The 24,212-nt window shown below is 37.5% G+C and overlaps 1 protein-coding gene across 1 annotated transcript in view; it reads left to right on the top strand.

The window, feature by feature from the left end:
* Positions 1 to 1,594: 1,594 nt before the first annotated feature.
* Positions 1,595 to 24,212, top strand: part of vsnl1a (visinin-like 1a) — a 29,205-nt gene continuing 6,587 nt past the window's right edge. Inside the window, exons 1-2 of the mRNA XM_007245378.4 lie at positions 1,595 to 1,849; positions 8,986 to 9,154. Coding sequence (XP_007245440.1) covers positions 8,993 to 9,154 — 162 coding nt within the window. The 5' untranslated portion in view covers positions 1,595 to 1,849; positions 8,986 to 8,992. The remainder of the gene's footprint in view (positions 1,850 to 8,985; positions 9,155 to 24,212) is intronic.

The raw sequence follows: 24,212 nt of genomic DNA, 5'->3' as shown, positions 1-24,212 counted from the left end.
TACTCACATAATAAAGTCTGATCTTGGCAGCAGGAATGTTACATCACACAATAACAGTTTACTTGAAAGAGTTTGTCTAATTTAGTCTGCAAATATAGTGTAGCAAGGTAAGGCCAGCATGCTTTTTTAAATGTTAAATCATGATAAAACAACTCTTCTGTTTTAGCATACATTGTGTTTGCATTGTGCTATGATTGGGCAGGATGTGGTCAGGTATTAGCAGGAAAAGGACAGCAGCTTGAGCATCCGGTTTGCAAAGCATCGCATTAGTGGAGTGTAATCCATCAAAGAATGTGTTAAACCTGTCACCCTTCAACACAACAGACCCATTGTAGGACATGAGAAGGAATGCTTCTCCTTACCAGAACCTCTAACATGTTTTATTTACACAACTACAGATTTCATTCCTCAAGCTGCCACAGAGAAGATTAAATGAGCCTGAATGCTGTGTAGAACCATTTATCTTCACTTCTACTTCTGCTTCACAAATTTTGCCTCTTTATTGACTAAATATTTACCATTCAACACATTCACTCCCCCTAATTGATTTGATTTATTATCTGTCATATCTGTTACTGATGCAACATACATGAGTTTGCAATCCAGAAAAGAATCATATTCACCATTTTGTAATCACAAGGAGATGTCTCCCTGAAATGAGTTTTGCATGGTGGGATGTCTGTTATATTAGAAATGTAGTGTGTGGACTCAAAGGCTCTCTGAAGCTACCTCTGGGTATGTGTGTGCCTAATGGTGAGATATTGTCTTTGCCAGACATGCCTCTATGATGCACCTGAAAACATGTTGCACAGTTGGACAGACTTCAAGAGAAACATTTGAGAGGGACTAAGAGAAGCAAGATGGTCTTTTTGACTAAATTGCTTACAGGACACAGTACCCTGGAACCACATTGTGCTGCCTTTCTAGGCAGGACTTCTATCACACACAGCAAGGGTCTCTCAGGAATATCTCGGCCAGATTGTAACATGTGCTTGGCCTGCTTGGTTGCTATATTTATTGCCAATTGAGTATCTATGGGACCAAATGTATGCCAGCCTATGCAAACTACGGCTGTGCAGGATCTATAGGCCTGGCACCAAGATTTATGGGCAAATGTGCTGCAGGATGCCATACTGAACCTGTATGTCTCTATGCCAAACCGTATCTGATCTTGTATCCAGGCTAGGGGCTGCCCAACAGGGTACCATAGTCTTGTTTTAATTGTACAGATTTCTCCAACAAACATATCCCTTTCCTCTAATATTGTAATCACTTAACCTACAAATCTTATCTTTGCGTTCACACATGTAAAGTTTTATTCAATTTCAACAACTCACTGCGCATTGTTCTATTTAATGTGAGTGTGTAAAGTGTATAATCGCCAATATATCGCTCAGATGGTGATGGATGGAATATGTATTCATGAGCTCCTTAATTCACACTGTAGAAAGATTGCTGTGTGTGAGAGAGAGATAGGGAGAGAGAGAGAGAGAGAGAGATAATGATGCAGCAAGAGAGAGAGATAGAGAGGGAGTGAGAGAGGCAGGGAGAGAGAGAGAGAGCCAGATAGTGAGGGAGAGAGAGAGAGAGAGAGAGAGAGAGGCTCCTGGCTGAGCTCCATTGTCTCCCTCAGTGTCCCTTCATCTACCGCACGGACGACTAGCTTGTCTCCTCCTTTCCCCGGCAGCTCTCCTCTCACCTCCAAGTTAAAACACACACACTCACTCGCCGCAGCCGCCTGCAGCTTTACCGAGCGCTTTGAAGCAGCACTCACCTCTGCACTGCTGCTCCAAGCAGAAAAACACCTCCGTTCTTCCTTCTTCTTCGTCTTCTCCTTCTTCTCGTAAAGGTAAGACGTGTTCAGCACCCTGAAAGAGACGCCAGCGCGGGACCGGCTGCCGCACTGCATGCGTTCAGATTGATGGGTTGGTCATTAAGGGCGCTGCGCGGGTGAACTTCTCAATGGAATTTGCTGTTGGTTTTAAACCCTATAAGTCGGTGTGTTTACCTCTCCAGGTAGCTCCAGTTAGAGTTTGGAGGTGTTAGCCTGGCTACCGAAGTAAAGCAGTAACTTAACTGCCGTTAGAGCTGTTCGAATTCAAACGGTCCACCGTGACAGTGAGTCTGCGCGTGGAGGATAGAGTAACGGACAGTTTTCTCAACCTTCCTGACCTTCCCCACTCTTACTCTGTAGGTTATCTAGCTTTCTTCTCACATAAAAAAGGCATTACTGTTGACGTTAAAACGCTGCATGTCGTCTGGTTGTACTTTCTGAAGAGCTTTATGAGTTTGTTAATCTAGCTAGTTAGTTAAATAAACTAGGTTAACTAAATGAGAAGGAAACATGTTGCGAGCCGTTTCGTTTTTTCGAGGTTAATTAGCATAGCTAACTAGCTACCAAACTTTGCTACCTAACCAAGATTTTAAACATCATTGCTATTAGTCTTCAAAAGACTTTTGCTTCGCAGGGCAACACCAAGAGGTTTTGTGTTCATAAACTTCTAGCTAAGAGAGAATCTTCTCATTTGTAGTAGCTAGCTGACTATAGGTTCCCTCTTTTTCGGTTGTTATGACTGCAGCAATTGTACACTGTCAAGGTCAAAGCAGGAAAAAAAATGCAATAATTAAATAACTTAAACCAGCATTACAAAATGCTAATCATCCAGAATACACAAAAAATCTTCTGCCCAGGGTGAATTTATACATGGCGTAATCCTCCAAGCTGGAAACTACATTGAGTGTTGGGTTGACTCAGGCTTTTTAAATGCTCATCTGATCTCTGGGCATCTCAGCATTCTTTGTCATTATAATGCATTCGAAGGCTTAGCAGCATTGTGCCATCTAACAAACCTAGTCCTTAATCCTAAACATCACATTTGTTCTGTAAATGTCAGCCTTTGAGGATGGGGTGTGTGTGGCATGAGTACTGTGTGGTGGGGGCATGCTGTCTGAGATGTGGTAACAAGGTACGACATGTACTGATGAATAAAATGATTCATCCTAATCCGTTCATGGATAGAAACAAGGTTGGAGTTGTATGTGTTCTGCTATGTCACTTGTACAGAGCTACAGTTATTCAGGCTATGCAGTCAGTCAAAATCAATTCAGTGCAGCTGCATTAAAGCCGTGTCGCCTGAAAAGGCTAAATCATTCTTGCAGATCGATTCAGCTTGGGCTGTCGTCAATAGGGAAAGCTTCTCGCTGGTTTCTTGTTGCAGCAGAAATATCAGCGATGTGGGCTTAATTTAAAACAGAGGATCAGTAGATGGGTAGTTTGTTTATGCAGATGCTTTTATTGAAACAATTTGCCCAAAGCATTGTTGTTCAGTAATGTTGACGCACTTGCTTGTTTGTATGTTTATGGTCCACAAACTTTTCTTGATAGTCTTTGCCTTTTAACCCCCTGAAAATGATGCAGCACTCAAAATCTGCATCTCTAAATATACAATCAGCTGGGCATGACACGATGGGGTGGTAGGGAATTTTATGGCAGGGCTGTGCATTCGAAAGAGAAACTGTAGACAACAGGCCCTCTTTGCTTTGGCACTGGTGCAGCATCATTCTGGTCAGGGCTCCAAAAAACACACTTACAAGTAAATCTGTGCATCAAAAAATGTGGTTTATTTATGGTACTATCCAATTCATGTAATTAGTCTGCTATTTGCCCATAATTACATTCACTACATTTTAAAGAGTTTTGGTCTTCCTCATTGCCTTATCTCAGTGCTTCCAAATCCTGGTTTCCAGGTCCTGATTGAACTAATGAGTTAATTAATAAATCCCTCCTGAGTTAAAGCAGGTTTATTAGAGCAGGCAAAACGTTTAAAATAAAGAGGACACCAGTCCATCACCCAATATAAATGCGCTGTAATATCTGAAGCCCAAACTATTGTTTGTAGCCCCACCTAGAAGAAATGTATGATAGCCGTGAAACCTAACAATATTGTAAGAAAAGTAAGTAGTCAATGTACAAGAGATTGCAGGTTTAAAAAATCGTGTTGGTTAGAGTGGAACACTCTCACCACTCTCAATCAGAGTCAAACTATCTAATGCAGGCCTTTGTTAGGTGACATATCAGAATTGGCAGATAACACTCTTCTCAGTACAGTGATTTTAAAATGGATGATTATAAATATTGTGTTATTAATTCTCTTTCACACACCACATGATCTTTTTTATCACGTTCTCTTTATATAACTGTTTCCTTTAAATAACTATTCTTTAGTTGAGTTAAATAATACCCTTTAAACGGACTGCACCTTTTAGATTATGCAAACACAATACCATCTAACAATAACTGTACACAAGTACACAATCTGCTTGGACAGATTATAAATAAGTTGTCAATTATAAAGACTTCAGTAATATTAGAAGCTAAAATAGTTTGTAATTAAATTGTAATATGTTGCCATCAGAGAAATTTCTTCACTTTGTAACCCAATTTGAAAGATAACAATCATTTATCACATTATTTTGTTGATATCATACACATTTAATTAGAAAAATGTAAATTATTACATGTAGTTAAACCTGCTCTTAGAATGATACTTTTATATTTTAAGAACTGGTATTAATAAATGGAAAAGAAAAAGCTAAGATGTGAATCAGCATTGGGAACCCCCGCTTTATCTGATTTCTAGGCCTCAAGAGCACTGCTGGGCACAAGTACAGTGGAAGTCTTATGTTCTCTGTTGTCTGAGACTGCTAGTCCATTATATGTCTTTTTGTTGGTGCATCCTATGGGAGGTGAGGTTTCCTAGATGGCTTTGGGCCTGACCTGCGGTATTTCTGCTCTACTGCCTTATTTGACATGGATGCGTTTTGTCATCACACTGCATCAGCTCCTAAAAGACAAGACACAAAAAAGGAAAAAAAAAAACAGTTGTTTGCTGACCTCTTACATTTAAAATTGAACCAGCAATCTTGTGAATCAAAAAATTACGGTTTGTAGGTTGCGTTTGATCATGAAATTTACTTTGACATACATAATGTGAGATTCATTAGTCTTTGGACAGTGATATAATCTTTATGATTTTACTTGTCTTATTTGTAAAAAAAAACACTGCATGCAGACTATGTAAGTAATACACACCTACATGTCTTTAATTAATGTATATTCTTATAAATATATATGAACATAATTATACTCTTTGTGTAATTTAACTGACAAACTAACAAATTATTCAGATTATGTTGATCGAGATGCTGCCATCTTAATAAAGATATTTTCTACATCATAATTTGCTCTAATAAATAACTATACTCTGATTAATCTCATCCCCTCAGGAAACTAAACCATTTTGCCTCAAATGACTCAAACATTTTTTGGAATTAAATCATACACAGATGGTAACCTACACAGCAGACTCAGTTATGATATGGTCATTTTTTTAATTGGTATAAAACAGTTTGAATATATCGATATGTACAATGTATTTCCGCACCCTAATTGAATTGTGGACCCTCAGCTTTAATTCAGGGGGTTGATCAGAAATGTTGCAGTTTTGTCACGGCCGAACAGGGATCAGACATGTGCAGATATGTAAAAGAGGCTTTATTAAAAAAAGGCAAAGAAAAACAAAGTCGTGGACAGGCAAGGTCAGCAACAGGAGGCAAAAACAGAGGACTAGACATACCAGGGTTAGTAAAGCAGTCCAGGGTCAGTACACAGCAAAGGGATAGCAAAGGCAAGGCAAGGTCGGTAAACAAAACAGGGTCATTACACAGAATCAAAATACAAAAATCAAGGAACGCTTTTCAAAGCTAGACTAGCCTTAGCCTAGACAAATAACGAGTATATATACATGAGGAACAGGTGGAGACAAGTAATAGAATGTGATGCATTGTGGAAGTTTAAGTCTGGTAACCACCAGGCTTCTAATGCGGCAGGTGTGACAAGTTTACAATCATTTATACAAATTCTTGAAAGTAATTGGAAAAACCTGAACCAGTTTAACCATAACAGTAAGGAATACAAGTGTACTGCCACTCTGAAAAGTTAACTGCCTCTATTGTATGGGTTGCATTGAAAAACATACAGAAATAGCAGTTGTGTGTCATGTGAACAGAGGGTACGGTAAAAATTGGTACAATCTGTAAATGTTGCTGTATGAAAACGATTGACACATTAAGAAAACACATCAAGAATGTCCGCACATCTGCAGTGACATGAAATCAGAACATTTCAAGTAAATGAACATGGATTCCACTATTAACATTAAGTGTGTAACAGAATGGGGGAAAAAATGTGAGGGAGATGATATGTTACACAACTACTGTCTTAAGTTACGTTTTCCGGTGTCTCCTGAATGCAGACTTTGACATTGATGCATCTACCTCCATGAATAGATCTTGTCAGGGCTCCACACTAACACCATCCCACTGCCCCAGGGCTGATAAAAATAGCTCATGGGACGGTATTAAAGGTATTTTGGGACGCTTTTAAAATTGAGAGTTTGTGTACGGTAAAATGGGTTGTAAGCCGTTTATAAGGAGACCGTGTGATGGTTGAAATATAAGTGGGAGTTTTCCTATTGATTAGTCCAGTCTTTTTATGGATAAAGTCCCGCCCTTCAAAATAGAGCCAATCACCTCATTGTTAACGGTGCAGAAGGAGGAGGTTCTAATGTTAAACCCTATAAGCCATGTCAGTCAATTGGGGAACTTAAAAAATATTAACAGTAATCAGAGAAACTGCACAACTTTCTGGCTCATGATGGAACTGAGAAAATTGACTTTTTGGAAAACTAATGAGACACTTAAAAATAAAAAATAAATAAGTTAAATTAAAAATAAACATTTTGGTCACATCTGTGTGTACAAAATTAGAAAAGGTTACTTAACTCTTCTTTTGTCCCACTTTAGAGCTTCTCTACACTGAGTGAGAGTATATGTATATGAGTATATGTTTACTAAATGTTTATTTAATAAAATCAGGTAAAAAGATCAGCTAAGTGTGTCACATCATACCCTTGATAATAATTACAATTCTAATTGAAAATACAAGATAATTGTGTAATTGTGTTGCTATTAATGCTTGTCATTACATAATCACATATATTTGGAGAATAAATGCATATGTTTTATATATATATATATATATATATATATATATGTATGACTATAATGGTAAAAACAATATATATTAATTTGGGAAAGACAATTTTCAATTTAGAATGGCTTGTTAATAGATGTTCTTCATAAAGCAAAGCATTTTCTGATCATCCACTTTGAACATTTTTAATATGGTGTTACTGGGCATGTCAATTATATTTTTCCTTTTAAATGATTTTAAATAATTTCCTTTGAAATTAAAAAATGGGGAGACAGGTCACACACAGCCTGAACCTGATTCTTTGTAAATTGCCCTGTTACTTTTTAACCTGTGAAACTACATATCTGTAGTTCCTAAAAGATTAATGCAATAGTTGTGTCCATTGTATGGACAGAGGCAAAATTACAATAGTGCTGTCAATGAGCAAATACCTATAGACCTGACTATATGCATACTGCTATAATAGATTTGTAGTCAAAATGTAAAATGGTCTTTGAGATTTAGAATGTGCTTTCCTTTTTAGAAATTATGCTAATGGAAAGCTGCTTAATGAACCAATCCATTTGCCTACAATGCAAAGTGACCGCACTGTATGTGTGTGTGTGATGGCTGTTGAAAGAGCAAGCTGAAAACAGCTGCAGGCTGTGCAGATAAGCAAACGAGAGTTGGCGGAAATAGTGTTGCCCCAAAAAATAGACCGTCAGATTCAGCATGATGGCAGCATACTGAATTTGGGGATTTGAGTGCGTTTGGCTTCTTTTCTCAAGTGATTTTCAGCAAAGCCGCTCTGTCTTTCATTCCAACAATTCTCCACAGGCTAATTTCTGGAAGGCTCTTTCTTCTAAACTGTAGAACCGTTGAGACTATGTCTGATTTTTTTTTAAACGTGTGTTTATCAGTATCTTAGTCACCAGCATTGTTCCCTGTGGTCATATTAGCTTGTCTAATTTGCACACCTCCTTGATTGCTCATTCTATTTTTGTCAAGGTTTCTTTGTCTGGTTGATTACACCAAACCCACATATGACATGTCCTCAGTCAGCATTCAAATGACATAATCCCCCCCAACTGGCTCTATTTATCACATTTATACTGCTGCACCACTGCAATTGTCTGCTCTCAGCAGCCATAATATTAATCACCAAACAGCATAATTCAGCTTTTGTACTGCCCCTCAAATGTCCATTAAAATGAGTAGATGTCTATTTTACAGAGGATACCCTTTTCCTAGGGTTTCACAGAGCTAGAGTCTATAGTTATTGATTAGTACTTTTAGGATAATGCCAGTATTTTTCACAAACATATAATCTATATTCCTCATATTTTAAGATACAAAAGCAATGTGTTGTGCTCTCGACATAAACTGAGAAGTGTATTTTACAGTCAAAGTGGTTAAAGCCCCATTAATCAAGCATGTTAGCTTTTTGTGATGTAACATTACCTGGGCAGTGAAGGTGAAGAACAAGTAAACAAATCTTACAGAAAATTCAGAGATGCCTTTATACTCACACTTGCTGTTGTGGTTCATTGCCAAAAACTTCAGTTTGCATGCTTGATAGTCATGGGTCAGATTTGGCTCATTCCTGTACATTCATCCAGCCCAGATACTGCTGTGAAATGACTATGATGTCTTAATGTCGAAATCTGAGTTCCCAACCACATTAAGTACACATCCTTAGCCATGTAAACACACAACCATTGATTAATCATAGAGCAATCACCGTATAGTAAAATCTCTGATAATAAGAGTTCTTCCTGAAGCATTTTTGATATAGATGATCATTGAGTGAACATTACACAATATTTTAAAACTAAAATGTTTTTAGAAACTGTCCAATTCATTAACTGTCTTAAATTCTACAAAAATCTGAGCCTAAAGTTTAGCTCTATGTTGGATTTCTTCTCACGCTTTCTCTGGTCTGTGCCTTTCAGAGACGCCATGGGGAAACAGAACAGCAAGCTGACCCCTGAGGTGCTGGAGGACCTGGTGAAGAGCACAGAGTTTAACGAGCATGAGCTCAAGCAATGGTACAAAGGCTTTCTGAAGGACTGCCCCAGTGGCCGTCTCAACCTGGATGAGTTCCAGCAGCTCTATGTCAAGGTGAGCAATCTTCCTGCTGCATATTAATCCCCAATGGTCTTTGCTGCCTCTGTGCTGCCGCCACTCTAGACTAGACTAGGAGGTCATTGGGATTTGTGGCGAGACATGTCACATGACTTATGAGCAGCTGAAGGAGCCATAAAGGTCCGATTCATAACTGTGTCCTTATCTGAAATGGATGTAACCAGCCAGGCAGGAATCTATACTAGTATATCTTGAAACTGCAGCATTACAAGTGAAGTTGGAGCGTGGACTATAAATGTGTTCTCATTTTTCATAACTATTCTGCATTTACTGCCTCAGAGACTGGCTGATAAAGACAGAAAGAAAGTCTGTAATTCTCTTGCATATGTAGGGCCACAAAACAGAATGTTAATCAGATACCGAAAATGTAGAAATATGTCCACAGTATAGCCCACCTGGGGGGATACAGAATAGCTGGAGCATCTTGAGAAATGTTATGTTTACTCAAGTTAGCCAGGAACTAAATTAGGCAGTATGTTTAGCTTTGGCACTGAAAATCTGTAACATTTCTGTCCAAGAATCCATCCAGAAGCCTCTGATATAACTTACAAAGTGTGTTTAGTAGCAATTTTAAAAGGAATCATGCTGGTATAAACAGGCAAAGAATCCATGTCCTCCTGTAGCATTAGAAATGTGGCATCTACTGTGACTGTCGCTGAAAATGATGTAAACATATTACACAACAACAGAATTAATTGATTACTTGAATCATCTGTGTTATTCGTAGGCACAAGAGGTTTGCCTGCTCATCACTAAATGTGGTATGTTTCCCAGCAACAACGTATCATGGAGCTAGTTTTATTGAAAGTGAAAGTGAAAATGGTCCTACTTTAGCAGGACAGAGAGTATCAGTGTGTGTGTTTTGTGTGTATGTTGTGTGTCTGTCGGTCCCCTACAGCACAGTGACCCAGGAAAAGAGGTGTTCCATAAGATGGTTTTCTCTATTTCTTTATTTCTTTACATTGTAGATTAATATTAAAAGCATAAAAACAATTAAGGGACACATATGGAATGTTGTAGTAAACAGTAAAATAACTTAAAAATAACAGTAAACATAACTGAGATGGTGATTTGAGGGGATTTGGGATGAGCTTGAGCTTCACAGCATGAAGCACACCCAGCAACTATTGTTCAGCACTTCCAGGAACTCCTTCAAGATGCTGAGAAAACTATTCCAGGTGACTCTCCCTCAAAGACACTGAGATTAAAATACCAAGAGTGTGCAGATCTGTCCTCAAATAAAAAATTGGCTAGTTAGAATAATCTTAAATATAAAACATATTTTAACAGTTTTGCTTACAATAATAATTCCACATGTTTTTCTGTATATTTAATGTCTTCACAATACAAAATATCTGAAAAGGAAAGAAAACGATCTGTGTCCAATATTATGTCTGTGCATTCTAGATTCTCTGTACTTCAAAATAAAACTTGTACTAGAAGTTTTTACTTTCTTGATGTTTTTCTAGTTAACATTTAATTACCACATAAATTCCCTTTTGAGCATCCTACATTTGTCTTTGTCAGATGCCTTTTCTTAATGATGACAGTGAACAAGCCACAGCCCTAATAAGTTTAGGTCTCAAACCTTCATAGGCTTTATCTAAGAGCTTTAGTCTCTTGTTGTGCCCAACATTTGTTTTGTGCTTTTTTTTGTGTGAAAATGTATTGTGTATAGTTTTACACGTATACATTTTAAGGCAGAAAATCATATGTAATGCTATCTGCTCTTTTGTAGGTCAAGGCATTTTGTAAGTTCTCTGCCACTGTCACCAAGATATGTTGTTCCAGAAATTACTGCCTGTCAGCTTTTCCTGTCACTTTTTCAAATGTTTGTCAACCCTCTTGACACATACAGTTATGCAATTTGTTCTAATAAAAGGTTGAGAAACTGTCCTGAAATATTGGCACTGCTACTTTTATTATTTGTTCATGCCTGATTTTAAGGGCCAGCTGTGTTGCGGTCGAAGCTTGGCATGCTTGTGGCACTCTGCACTGCACACTGCTCTGCATTCTGTCTGATGCTGTATTGGTTGCTGCTAATTTTAGGATTTTTTGTGTCTGTGGAAGCATATGCCTCAGTGATTTTCAATAACAGGTTGTCAGACTAGAGGGAGGATTAAATCGATCCTATGGATAAGCTTGGCTCCCATAGGACTCTGACTGAAGAGATGGTTTGCATTTGTGATTATTTTTTGGCTTTAGTTACAGTTTCACAAATCAGTTTACTGTGTTGTACAATGTCTCTTAATTTATGAAATAAATCTCTTCCTGGAACATATTTTTTTTCACTGGTTTTAAATAAATTAGCTTCATAATCTACAAAGACAAATAATGAACCGTTTTAGGTGTCTTTGAAAACAGATAATAGAAGTCATGGTATAATTTGCATGAGGAGACATGGCTGCAGTTTTTTATCCTAGAAGCACATTGCTCAGTGCCCAGGACATTTTAGGAGGTCGTTTTCTCACATTCTGACATGCTTAGCTCTCAGGGAGCAGTTTGTGACCTCACAGCCAAAAGCCTTGTGAAGTCCTGTTGCTATATTCGCTAGTATCAACCAGGGTGATGTGGGGGGATGATAGCAGTCTTGGCAGTAAAATGACCTGCCTGTCACTTGGTATTTGATCGACCACAACTGTTTTTGATGTTGTTGCTGCATCAACAGTGATGAGGTGTAAGATAATGCTCTTCAAGTTTGTGCTGAATGAAGCAGTTGTCCACGGCGCATCTGAAACTGATATTACATATTACATACAGAAAAAACAACATCAGCCATAGTCCTGAACATTAGTATGTGGACATGAGCTAAGTGATATCACAAGAACATCATCAAAAAATACTAACTGAGAGACATAAACAATGTGAGAATGATCAAATATTAGATGCCAGTTTAATACAAATGTGGTATTATTTCTAACGTAAATACCAAAAATGCTAATCCAAATACCCAGACAAATGGACAGAGGTTAATGTATTGCATTTATTTGTTTAGAAAAGTTTATTATTATAATTTTTTAAATTTTCTGTTTCTTTAAATGTAGACAAAATGTTAAAATAGCTAATAATTATAGGATGCTTATATCTTACATTATGGTACAAACTACGTGCTTACATTATTACACATTTGCCCCAAATTGTGTTGAGTTTGTTATTAGGTGTCAAGTATCCTTACATTAGCAGATTCTGGCATATTATTGTATATATGTTAAATAGAACAATTAGTTTTGTTTAAGCTTCTTAATTATTTGTTGGAAATGTCATATCATTATAGGTGGTACAAGTATTGGGCAGACAAATCTAGTGATTCTGATTGAAATCAGCACACACTTACTGTTATGTGAGTGTCATTAAAATATGTCATATTAATGTCATTTTAATATTATTATTCACTGTGAGTTTCCTCATTTCATTACTTTGTTTTATCTGTTTCTTTATTTATTCAGCTTGAGCATATTAAGATATACAGTATTTTTTGCACTATAAGGTGCACCGGATTATATTGGTCTATTTTTATACATAAGGTGCATTTGGTGACACCCCTATTCCTACTGCTAGTTACTAGTGTCACATAACACTAGGTACTAGCAGTAGGAATAGGGGTGTCACCAAGTTTTCCTTCTTAATTCAGCAGGGGTGGCGAGAACTGTAAAGCTAAGCTAAGTAAAAAAACATTTAAAAACATTTCAGACGAGTCAAATGAGCACTGGATGTAAATCTACACAGATTCCTTTTCAGAAAACTGTTTATATGGGTGAGTAAAGTGCTTCTGGTTATTTTAGTGGAGTGACTTTATTGCTTCTTAAAACCTGACTGGTAAAATTCATACATAAGGTGCATTTGACAATTTTTGGGAAAATTAAAGGATTTTAAGTGCTCCTTATAGTGCAAAAAATACTGCACTGCTGTAGGCAACACAATTTTAAGAAAACTGCCATAATTTCCAATATCCTGTTAGATACATAATTTTTGTATCCAAATCTAAAGACCAAATCATCAAATGTGTCTTGGCCAGTCGACCACATTTGACTTTTTTTTTTTGGCCAAACCACACCTTTAATCTTTCATGTGGAAAAAATGGAACCAGTTTTTATGTTTTAAATTGGCGTGAACACAGGAGCCCTACCGCTGTTACATCAGCAGACAGAGAAAGGCCCTGATTGTTTGGTGCAGTGGCTCTCTGCGGGAATTGAACATCTGCCCGGTTCTGACCTGTGGGGGTCGGACATCTGGTCCTGTGTTGACCTGAAATTATGGCTTCTGGACAGCATTGATGGTTGCATAGATGCTGACAAAAGCTGTACAGAGCAAACGTTTTGATTCTTCTAAATGTAAACCTTTATGAAACGTGCTCATGTGTCATGCAGAGCTGCTGCAGATTTGTTCAAGTGAGCTGCAGAAGTAGTTGTTGTTTGTTATTCCTGTGCCTTTAGTTGTGCTATTCTTTCATGTTTCTTTTTAAATCCTTGCCTGTTTTATCACTCTCCCTCTTTTTTGATCCATTCTCTCTCTTTCTGTCTTTGCCTCCCTCTACCCCACTTGGCTGCTCAGCTACACTACATGACTATATCATTACAGTTATCACCACGGCACTGTCACAACTGACAGCTCCTCTAAAAATAGCAAGACGTCGTTTCCAAAGCACTGACACCATGCACCTTTATTTTCCCCACGCCAGGAGAAAACATAACTTCGCAGACTGCTCCACCTGCCTTGCTGCCATTTGTTTGAGACTACGCGACTTTGTTTATTATCATTAGAGGCGGAAAAATTATAGCACGAAATACACTGTCAGGTTGTTTTGGAATGAACGCTGTCTTATTGACAGTAATCACTTAAAACAGGAGACTATTTGATTATGCTGATAACATCTGGCAAATGCTTGTCACAGGCTGCATTCATTTTGATTAGTCTAATGGAAGACTGCAGTCAGCTCCATTTGTGTAAAGGAGTATTTCTACATTCAGATAATGAACAGATTGACCTTTAACATCCAAACAGTAATAAAATCAAAAGCTAGTTTCAGTAGAATTTTGTATTTGTATTTGAACAATTTTATTGTACTTTTACAGTCTAGTAAATAAAAAAAAAATGGTAAATTATTGAACACAAGCAGCACGGTGAGTAAATCTGCAGATAACAAGTAACATATTTTTATATTTCTATATAGATTTTATATGGGAAGATATGATAAAGCACCATGATCCAAAATCGGAAAACAATATGGTTACTAACTAGGCAAACATTTTTTTATTATTTAATTATAAAAAGATCTGCACTTATGATAGTTACAGCAGTAACATAATTCTACCCCAAAAACAACTTTAAAATGAGTTGGGTGGTATCCTGATATATATGTCTTTTATTGCCACTCTGTAGCCAGTGTGCTGCCTCTACACCCAGAAGAGCAAGACATTTAAAACCGAGCGCTGCTGAATTTATACAGTGGGGGTTACAGAGCTCTGGGTTCTCCATCTTATGGAAAAGCTTCTCCTCCTCCATATCCAGAGCTAATAGGAGTGTGAAATATACACAGATAATCTGATATTAATGTGAATATTAATGTGAAACACAGTTAAAATATGCACTTATTGGAGCTCTGCACTTGGCTTGGCTGCACCAATTTTTTTTTAAATAGGAAGTAGTTTAGTGTGGGATCTACTCATCTCACTCTACCTCACTTTACATCGCTCCAGCCTATATATGTCACTTGAGCACAGTCAGAGCTCCCTTTGTTGCAGCATACAGATGATGCAATTTGAGTTTGATGATATTCACAATGTTATCACAGCCCTTTCGATGTATTTATCATGAAAACCTATATTGCAATAACATTAAAATTATTTATAGTACATCTTTAAAAACCTACCTGTGTTTGGATGAAAGATGTTTGTCTTCAGTGTTGAGGTTTATCATTGTAGCTTGTTTGTGTTGCTTGTTGTTTGGACATGGCATTTGTTATTCCCTTGTAAAAGACTAGTTACATGCCATTTACACATCATCAAGCCATTTGAAGTGTCATTATCATCTGATATTGACAATCATAGAATGTCTCTCAGTCAATCACATTGCAGAGTTGTAACTAGGGCTGCAACTAATGATTATTTTGGTAGTCAACTTATCTGATGTTTATTTTTTCAATTAGTTGATTAATCAACGAACATATATGCCATGTCCTTCATCTCTAAAAACATTAGAAACAGCTGAACATGAGATTGAAAAGGCATTGAAACGTCTAGATGTTGTTTAAACACGGAGACTGATATTTAGTGATTAAATGTGTCATCTTTTGTGTTTGGGCACAGACTAAGTTGCGTGTAAACTGTGTGAGTGAGCCCTTTACCCATATTCCATTGTTGTTCTGTCCCCAGCACTTTGTGTAATGTGGTACTGTTACAAATTAACGATTAGTAGACAATTATATTTTTTGTCGACAAATTTAAATAATTGACATTGTTGATTATATCAGCGAATCGCTGCAGCCCTAGCCCTAGTTATATCTCTATAATTTGTTTTTTGGCTATGTTGTTAGCTCTGTTTTTTTGTGTCACTCCTCCCGGTACCATATTTGGTTTCTGATGTTGATGCTGTGTGTTTTTATAATCAACATTGTTAGTTAGTTGTTGCAAACCTAATATTGTTATTTTTTGTAAATGTAATGAATTCTCATCATTGAAAAAAAAAAACATCTAAAGAGATCAAATGAATCAGCAGGTCATGATCTAAGAGAAATTAACCTACAGGCCTTATTGGTGTAAGTGCTGCTCAGCTCTAGACACACAAAGACCTCTTCCCCGTAGCTAAATTGAGTTTTTTATGGCTGAAATGATATGGGTTAATTGCAGCATCCATTTAGTTATATGATATGTCCCTGCAACTGTGGATCTAGATGACTTCAATGTCACACAAGGTTGTCGCCTGCAAAAGAAAAATATATTTCTGCTCCAGAATCAATAGAAGGCCATCTAGGCTAACTCCTGTGTCTGTGGTGCTTATGGGCTGACCTTTATCGAGTAATAGGCCCTTGTATGAAGAGCTGGATTTTGTTTCCTGGTTATGTTATTTGTTCCAGTGTGTGTGCGATGTTCAAACGATGTGATTTTAAAGAAGTGCTTTCAAAATGACCTCTGGACACTCCAGCACAACCCTCTTTTGAGGATTTGTATTTATTTATTTATTTATTTTTTAAGTATCCCTTGATACTGATAGCATGCTGTATGTTATCTTAGGGGATTATGGCCATGGATGTGGGCCATATATTACAACTAAAATATATCAGATTAAAACTATCTGAGCTGGTCAAGACATATTAAATGGGTAGGTATCAAAGAGGCTGAGGGCTGATCAAAAATAGGACTGGATCATGTAAGCTAAATACTGGAGCTTGTATTTGTTCCAATGGTATTCATTTCCTTTTTTTAGTCTTTTAGTATGAGATCATGTATATAATGTATATCTATTCCTAGCTCTATTCCTAGTATGTCATGTGCCACTGTGGGCAGGAAAGTAATTTCTAAGTTATCTAAGTACTGCTTGGAAAGATAAATGCCATATACACTATTCTAGGAATCATAAAAACGTCAGTAAAAAATGTGATATTTTAGAAGTAAAATTACGTTTTTAGGTTTTACAGAAAGTGTGCAATAATTCTTTAAACAAAATTAGTCAGGTGCATACATTTTGGCACCCCAACAAAAAAATTACATCCATATTTAGTAGACCCCCCTTTTGCAGAAATAACAGACTGTAAACTCTTCCTATAGCTTCCAATTAGAGTCTGGCTTCTGCTTGAATGTATTTTGGATCATTCTTCAGTACAAAATATCTCCAGTTCAGTCAGGTTTGATGGTTTCTGATTATGAACAGACCGCTTTAAACCACACAACAGATTTGAATAATATTCAGGTCTGGGGACTAAGATGATCATTCCAGAACGTTGAACTTGTTCCTCTGCATGAATGTCTTAGTAGATTTTGTAGTAGATTAGTAGTTTACCTGCACTGATCACACAGCCCCACAACATGATGAACCACCTCCAGATTTTACTGTGGGGAGCAGTGAAGTGTTTCTCTTGGAATGCTGTGTTCTTTTTCCTCCATGCATAAAAAAACGCCCTCCAAATAACTTAATAATTTTAGTTTCATCAGTCCACAGAACACTATTGCAAAATGGAGCTGGCTTGTTCAAATGTGCTTTAGCATACCTCAACCGACTCTTTTTTGTGGCGTATGCTCAGAAATGTCTTCCTCTGCATCACTCCTCCATACAGCCTCTCCTTGTGTGAAGTGCACTGAATAGTTGAACGATGCACAGTGACTGGAACTGGTCTGTGAGTCGACTATGACTGTTCTCACCATCCTTCTCCTCTGATTATCTGAGATTTTTCTTGGTCTGACACTTGGGGCCTTAACTATAACTGTGCCTGTGGTCTTTCATTTCCTCACTCTGTTCCTCACAGTGAAAACTGACAGTTGAAATCTCTGAGATAGTTCCTATGTTGCAATTCTTTAGAGAAGATGCAAAGAGAAAAAAAACTTGCAATTGGCACTTTAACCCTTTCTCATAATTGTGTATGTGGGTCAAGGGTCAGTGAGTTTACCAAACAGATTTTTTGTAACAATAATTAGTGATAAAGGTATTCAAATCAATAAAAAATGACAAGGCCCAAATTTATGCACCTGGCTAATTTTTTATTTTAAAGAATTATTGCACACTTTCTGTAAATCCTATAAACGTCATTCACATATATATTATATTCACTATTGAAGTTAAGTAGTATTAATAGAAATATGACAAGTATTAGAATAACTATAAATGTTATTGTTTTATTGGATCGTTTGAGAAGTATTTTGGTACAATGTAACAGAGAACATGGCTTAATAACTGCAAAAATTGGGAACCCCTGGTGTAAAAATGCAAAAACTGACATATTAATATTACATTAGGCCAATTTATTAGACCCTCTATTGTCTTATTGAAAAGTAATATTTAGATATTAAATTAGATATATTAAATAAAAAATATATTTGAAAACATATTTAAAATATACAGCTCTAGAAACCACTTCAGAGACCACTTCAATTTCTGAATCAATTTCTCTGATTTTGCTATTTATAGGTATATATTTGAGTTAAATGAGCATTGTTGTTTTATTCTATAAACTATAACCATAAAGTTTTAAGGGTTCAGAAATCAATATTTGGTATATAATACTTGGCATGTTCTCCTCCACCAGTCTTACACACTGCTTTTGGATAACTTTAAACCACTTCTGGTGCAAAAAGTCAAGCAGTTCAGTTTGGTTTGATGGCTTGTGATCATCCATCTTCCTCTCTTGTTTATATGCCAGAGGTTTTCAATTTGGTAAAATTAAAGAAACTCATCATTTTGAAGTGGTCTTATATTTTTTTCCAGAGCTGTGTATACATTAAAAATGCCACTGCTGTGAAGCAATCAATATCTGGCCCCTCAGCGGAGAAGAACAACGTTTTACAGTGCATGATGGGAGGGTTGGGAAGTGTATGTTGAGAGTGTGACCCTGGCTGAGCCCACGTGACGTGCTGACGCAGAGGAGCTTGAGTGGAAAAAAGCCATGGATGGCTGCCCTGATTAGCCAGTGGTCAGAACAGCCCTGGTGCCTGTCTGTTCAATGTCACCCCAAGGTCTCCCACCAGCCCGGCCCACCCTCCGCCAGCAGGATGTCACTCAGAGGAAGGCTTTCGATTTACTGGACATGTGATAGGGATCCAGCACCAGTAATGGCTGCATTGTGCCTTATGCAGTTGCGCTTCTCCCAGCCATAATAGTTTTTGCAAAAGCTGTATGTTTCATGAGGCATTTTATTGATTTATTCACTTGAAGACTGGGAAACATTTTTGCTTGAGGTTTTAGTGTTTTGGGTATGTATGTGTGGACGTACTTATGAACTCTCCTGCTGTAAAAGGAAGCAGTCGTTAGGAAATGAAAGAGAGAGTGTGAAATGGCTACAGCAGTCCAATTTCAAATCACCGGAGAGAGTTGTTTACCCCCACCCACCCCCATCCACAGATGTTAGGCTTAGTAACGTTGCAAAGCTGAAATTCAATAACTTCTACCATGGCAAGCAACATTATAAACTAGCTCATGTGGATTTTAGTTAGATAGCTTTATGCACCTCAAGCTACATTAGCTTGTGATTAAAAATAATTACAGAAACCAAACAGAAACAAAACTAGACAAAAATGCTTGTTTGATTAGGGCTAGCCAGTTTGGAGGTGGGTGAACTAAGAGGGGAAGTGCTATTTGGGAGTGGGATGGGCAGGCCAGCCAGGCTCGATTACTCCGACAGGCATCTAGAGCAGGCATAAACAATGTTTATGCATATATCTGCTGCAGAGACAGAGAGAGTGAGAGAGGTCTGCACATGGTGTTCGCTCGACTTAATGCACTGCATTAACACAACCATTTTCCCTTCCTTTTTTCACTCTGATGACAAAATTATTTCTGTAAGGTCTGGATAAACAGAATAATCAGTTATTTGACATCAATGAGCTACTTGAGATATTTTGCATTAAAATATGTATACTAGGCTTTTCTCCAATCCTTTTATTGGCAATTAAGACTGATAACTTTGCTCATTACATTCGGTGCATGCTTTTTATATGGAGAGAAAAAGGAATCTACATCTTTAAGAAGAGCACATGCCAGTAGTCATGTCCTTTGTGGCAAAGATATTCCCCTTTTCATGCCTTTGTCATCCTTTAAATGACATTGAGATAATTGTAAATACATTCAGTTAAAATGTAGAAATTAAAATGTCCTTGCAGTCCTGACAGTCCGCACCAATGGCTGTAGAGAACATGAACAGTGTAACGTCTCTCAAACATGAAGCCACAAATGGTTTTGCACATCTGCTGTCTGGTTACAGTATTTCCCCCAGAAAAAAAACATTAGTCTGCTATTACGAATGAAGGCAGGTTACATTTAGGAATTAATTGACTGATAGCCTAGGCCAAAGAGTCTGTTTGTAAAACCTACATCAAAACCATTCTTCAGTTTCATAGCAGTCTCATAAAAGCATGAAGTGGAACAGTGCAGACATAATGAATTGAGCCCAGGGTTTCTTACAATAATAGGTGCCTTTCAAAAAATGACTTAGCCATGTCTGGGGCATTCAAAGCTTCAGATCTCTTGATAGAATTAATTTTGAATTCTGAGAAATATATTATGGGAAAATGAGATATTGGAAATTGGGAAAAGAGATATCTCGGAGGGACAGCACAAAACCCAGAATTTTGCCTGTCATAATGAATAAGATTATGTGGACACGAAGGAACTGAGGTAGATTTTTCAGACACTGAAGGCGTTTAAATGCAACGTAAAATATTTCAGTTTATTCTTGTGAGAACAGCCTCACAGTAAGCGGTCAAGAGATTCCCCATGGTGGGAGTAAAAGCTGAGTCAGTGTGAAGTACTTAGTTACTAGTCTGCTCCCTCTACTGGAAGATCTTAGAAGTTGAAATGAATCATGTCTGGTTCCCCCATGTATCTCTTTTAAACATTAAAATAGGAACATCACTGTAATTACATTATTATAAACAGTGTATTTTGAACAACCTTAATAAGAATCCTCAAGAAGGCACATAAATTGAATGAGCCAGTATGTCAACAATGAAACACTGATGTTTGTTTTATTTAATTTTAGATCTGTCTGAATAATTACATTATCTACCTATCGTACAGTATACATACTTGTAAGCAGTGATATGTTTTTCTTAGTGAGAAGAGCAGCACATTACTTAAAATAACCAGCATGGTTAGGTTCTTAAAATGTTTTTTTTTCAATACAAGTCTTTTGTTCACACACAAAAATCATTATTGTGACAGGCCTACATCAAAATGTACTTTTCAAAATGTTAGTTTGATTTTTGCTCATATTGATTCATAATATAATATCAATTAAAGAACCATCACCAACATTGGTGAAGTTCAACCCTTTAGACTGTTCATCTATTATAAGTCAGTAAGGCTCATTAATTGTGAAATGATGCTTTCGCAGTCATTCCAAGGCCAATTAGGCAGTGATGAGTGGTCGGCTTGAACTCAGCAAGCATGTGCTTGTTTTGTAACCCTCCTCAAAACCTCGAGGCAGCCCAGACCCCAGCACAGCATGTCGCAGGAGGTTTACATAACCCTTCTCTCAGGCCCTGTGAAAAGCTAGTCTCACACTATCCCAAGCTACACCATTCTGTCTATTCTTATAGTTAAAAACTGCTTTTAACCCTGCTTTTTCTCCTTCTATCTAAGACAGCTAGCTGAATGCACATATGCAAGAAGCCTATTTGACAAGCATGTCTTAGCTGTATGTAAGAGAGACATTGTATATAAAAATCTTAGTTTTTGAAGTACCCTGGAATGTATAGCAAGTCATGGGTAAAATGTATTTAAATAACTCTGGAGTTTACGCAACATGTTCCATCTTAAATTCCGCCTTAAGGCGTGGGTGTTAGGAATGCAGGAAAGGTTGCATAAAACGTCATGTATTCTTTATGTGTGATTCATCTGCCTGGACTGAAGCTCTTCCTGAGGAAAAAAGCATTTCACCCTCTGCAGTTGAAGTCAGTAAGGGTATTAGAGAAGTATGATTCAGTAAATCTTGATTAGGAAATAAGGCCAGTGTTTTTTTTAGTTTGTTTATATTTAATGTCCAAGATGTTCATTTCAGAATTAAATAATTTTACAGCATGTTAATGTGGCAAAATTTTATCCAAAGAAATGTGTACCATTTCTATTTATGAACATGCAAACCTGCAGTTATTGATATAAGCCACTTGAGTACCTGAACAATACTGTGTGAGAAAAAGACAGATTTCAGCAATGAAATCAATACAATACAATACAGCTGTTCTGTATGCTGTTGTTGCAGAAGACAGACTCATGGAACTGGCCAGTATGTTTTTACTATCAGACCACAACAATAGTGTTATAGAACATGTTTATGTCGAGCTTCCTACCTTTTACTTACTGACAATTAGCATTTTGCTTTATTTGTATGAAATCAGCAAACACTATACTTAAAAATGCACAAATACTTAAAAACCATTAAGCACACCAATAGTCAACAACTTTACTATGGTTCCATTATGCAGCATTGTTAAATGACCTCCATTACAGTGAAACAGGGGGCTGCATGGACTGAGCCTGTGGATTTGGAACAATGGCAGCTTGTCGTTCACATTGTACAATGTTATCATGGCCTACTTACAGGGTAGCTTCTCTCTGGGTTTTGGCTGATCCTGCAGAATCCCCCCGTCACCCACCTCAGTTTAATACCCAGCTGTGCAGGATTTACTGTTGTTTATTACAGGACAATGTAGGTCTTTCTATTGGACATTTATGAACCTAAGGTGTGTTACCAGTCAGACAGAGAGAGATATAGTTAGACAACAGTGCAAATATTTGTGTTAATTTTTTTTTTACATTCAAAGACTTCAGTGGTCTGTAGATCTGCCTGTATCAGTCTGCGGAAGTGGAACTTTCTGTGGGCTCCTATATTTCTGTAAGTGTCTAGTATAATTTTTTGTCAGCGAAATAGTTTTTCATGCTTTGGTTTTTAAAAAGGCAGTTCTTGCCACACCCCAAATGTATTTATTTATTTATTTTTAAAGCAATTGTGGCATTAAGAAAATTGTGCAAATAACCTCCAAATTATTTGTGTTTCTGTAATTACATCTAAAATCTGCTTTCATATTTTTAATTTTTTACTATGATTGGGGAGTAAACACATTGTTCATAACGCATAATTTTTTTTTGCTAGCAACTTCTCTCCGTTACCAAGCCACATTTTCTGGCCAGTGAATTCAGTCTGAATCATCAGGAGACCATGAGACATTCTGTGTTTATAGGCATTCTGCACAAGCAAGCCCACATGGAGATTCGAAGCATCTCAGAATTTGACAGCTCACTGCACTGATCAGATTAACAGGCTTTGCCCTGCAGCAGTGATACCTCACTCGATCAGGTTGTGCTTCCATGTGACTCTGAGTCCCATGGTGGACTCTGTGTTTCTACCTCTATGCATGCTCTTGTCTGAAAGAGCTTGAAACATAACACATTGGTGTGGCAGAAAAATTGAGAATTTTTTGTGTCGCGCAGGCTTGGCCTAGTTTTTCTTTTTTTCTCTGCTTACCCCTGTGTTTTACATAACAAAACGTTTCGTAACCTGCCAGATTTGCTTGGAAGAGTGAGCAGAGAGGGAGTGTTGCTGTAGCACTGGCGACGGCTTCATTTCTCCATGACTTGCGCTTTTAGTTGTTTTTGTTGTTTGTTTCCTCTCCCACCATATGTAAAGGAAGACCAGATGGAGCAGAAGGGCCAGCCCCATGAGAGAGTCACTTTGCATTTGCGCAGGGCACATCACAGTGCCTCCTGACGCACTACTTCTCCAACAAAGGCAGTTCAAATGTTTGGGGGAGAAAAAAGGAACACTGCTACCTTGAAGGGTGGGGATGTTTCTCCTCGCTTCTGAGAAAACTGACAGGATGTGAACTCTCAGGGTTAAATCCTCACAGGCCGAGGTCTAGCTTTCACTGTGGCACTGTTAATGAAACGGTCTATTTTGACTGGGACAGGGAGCCGGGTTGCATTGTGTCTGCAGGGGTAGGTTGGGATTTGACAGTATGGGACTCTAGTATTCTTTGGTGCTATCTTAACTTATAGACAAGTACTATATTGCTACATTCATATAGTAATTGCTCACAACGTCACAATTTCAGTTTTTTACCTCCCAATCCAATCTGAGTGCATTAAAGTTGAGTATTAATTGATCCTGATGGGATTTGATCTTTGTGTTCCTTTAAATAATATAGCCTTACAATTTAGATTTATGTCTTACAAATACTGAAGTGTTAGTGAACAGTTGTGTTAAACTCACCTGTAAATACTTGACACTGTAGACACAAAGTGTTCTGTTACCTTCTGGGAACACACTTCACTATCGCAGGCTACAAAAACTGTGGCAGTGTGCTAGAAGAGTGAATACAAAAGATCAGTACGT

The sequence above is a fragment of the Astyanax mexicanus genome, chromosome 1 (assembly GCF_023375975.1).
Source record: "Astyanax mexicanus isolate ESR-SI-001 chromosome 1, AstMex3_surface, whole genome shotgun sequence".
In the NCBI taxonomy this organism is placed as follows: domain Eukaryota; kingdom Metazoa; phylum Chordata; class Actinopteri; order Characiformes; family Acestrorhamphidae; genus Astyanax; species Astyanax mexicanus.
Note: the sequence above shows the minus strand (reverse complement) of the source record. Positions and strands in the feature narration are given on the sequence as shown.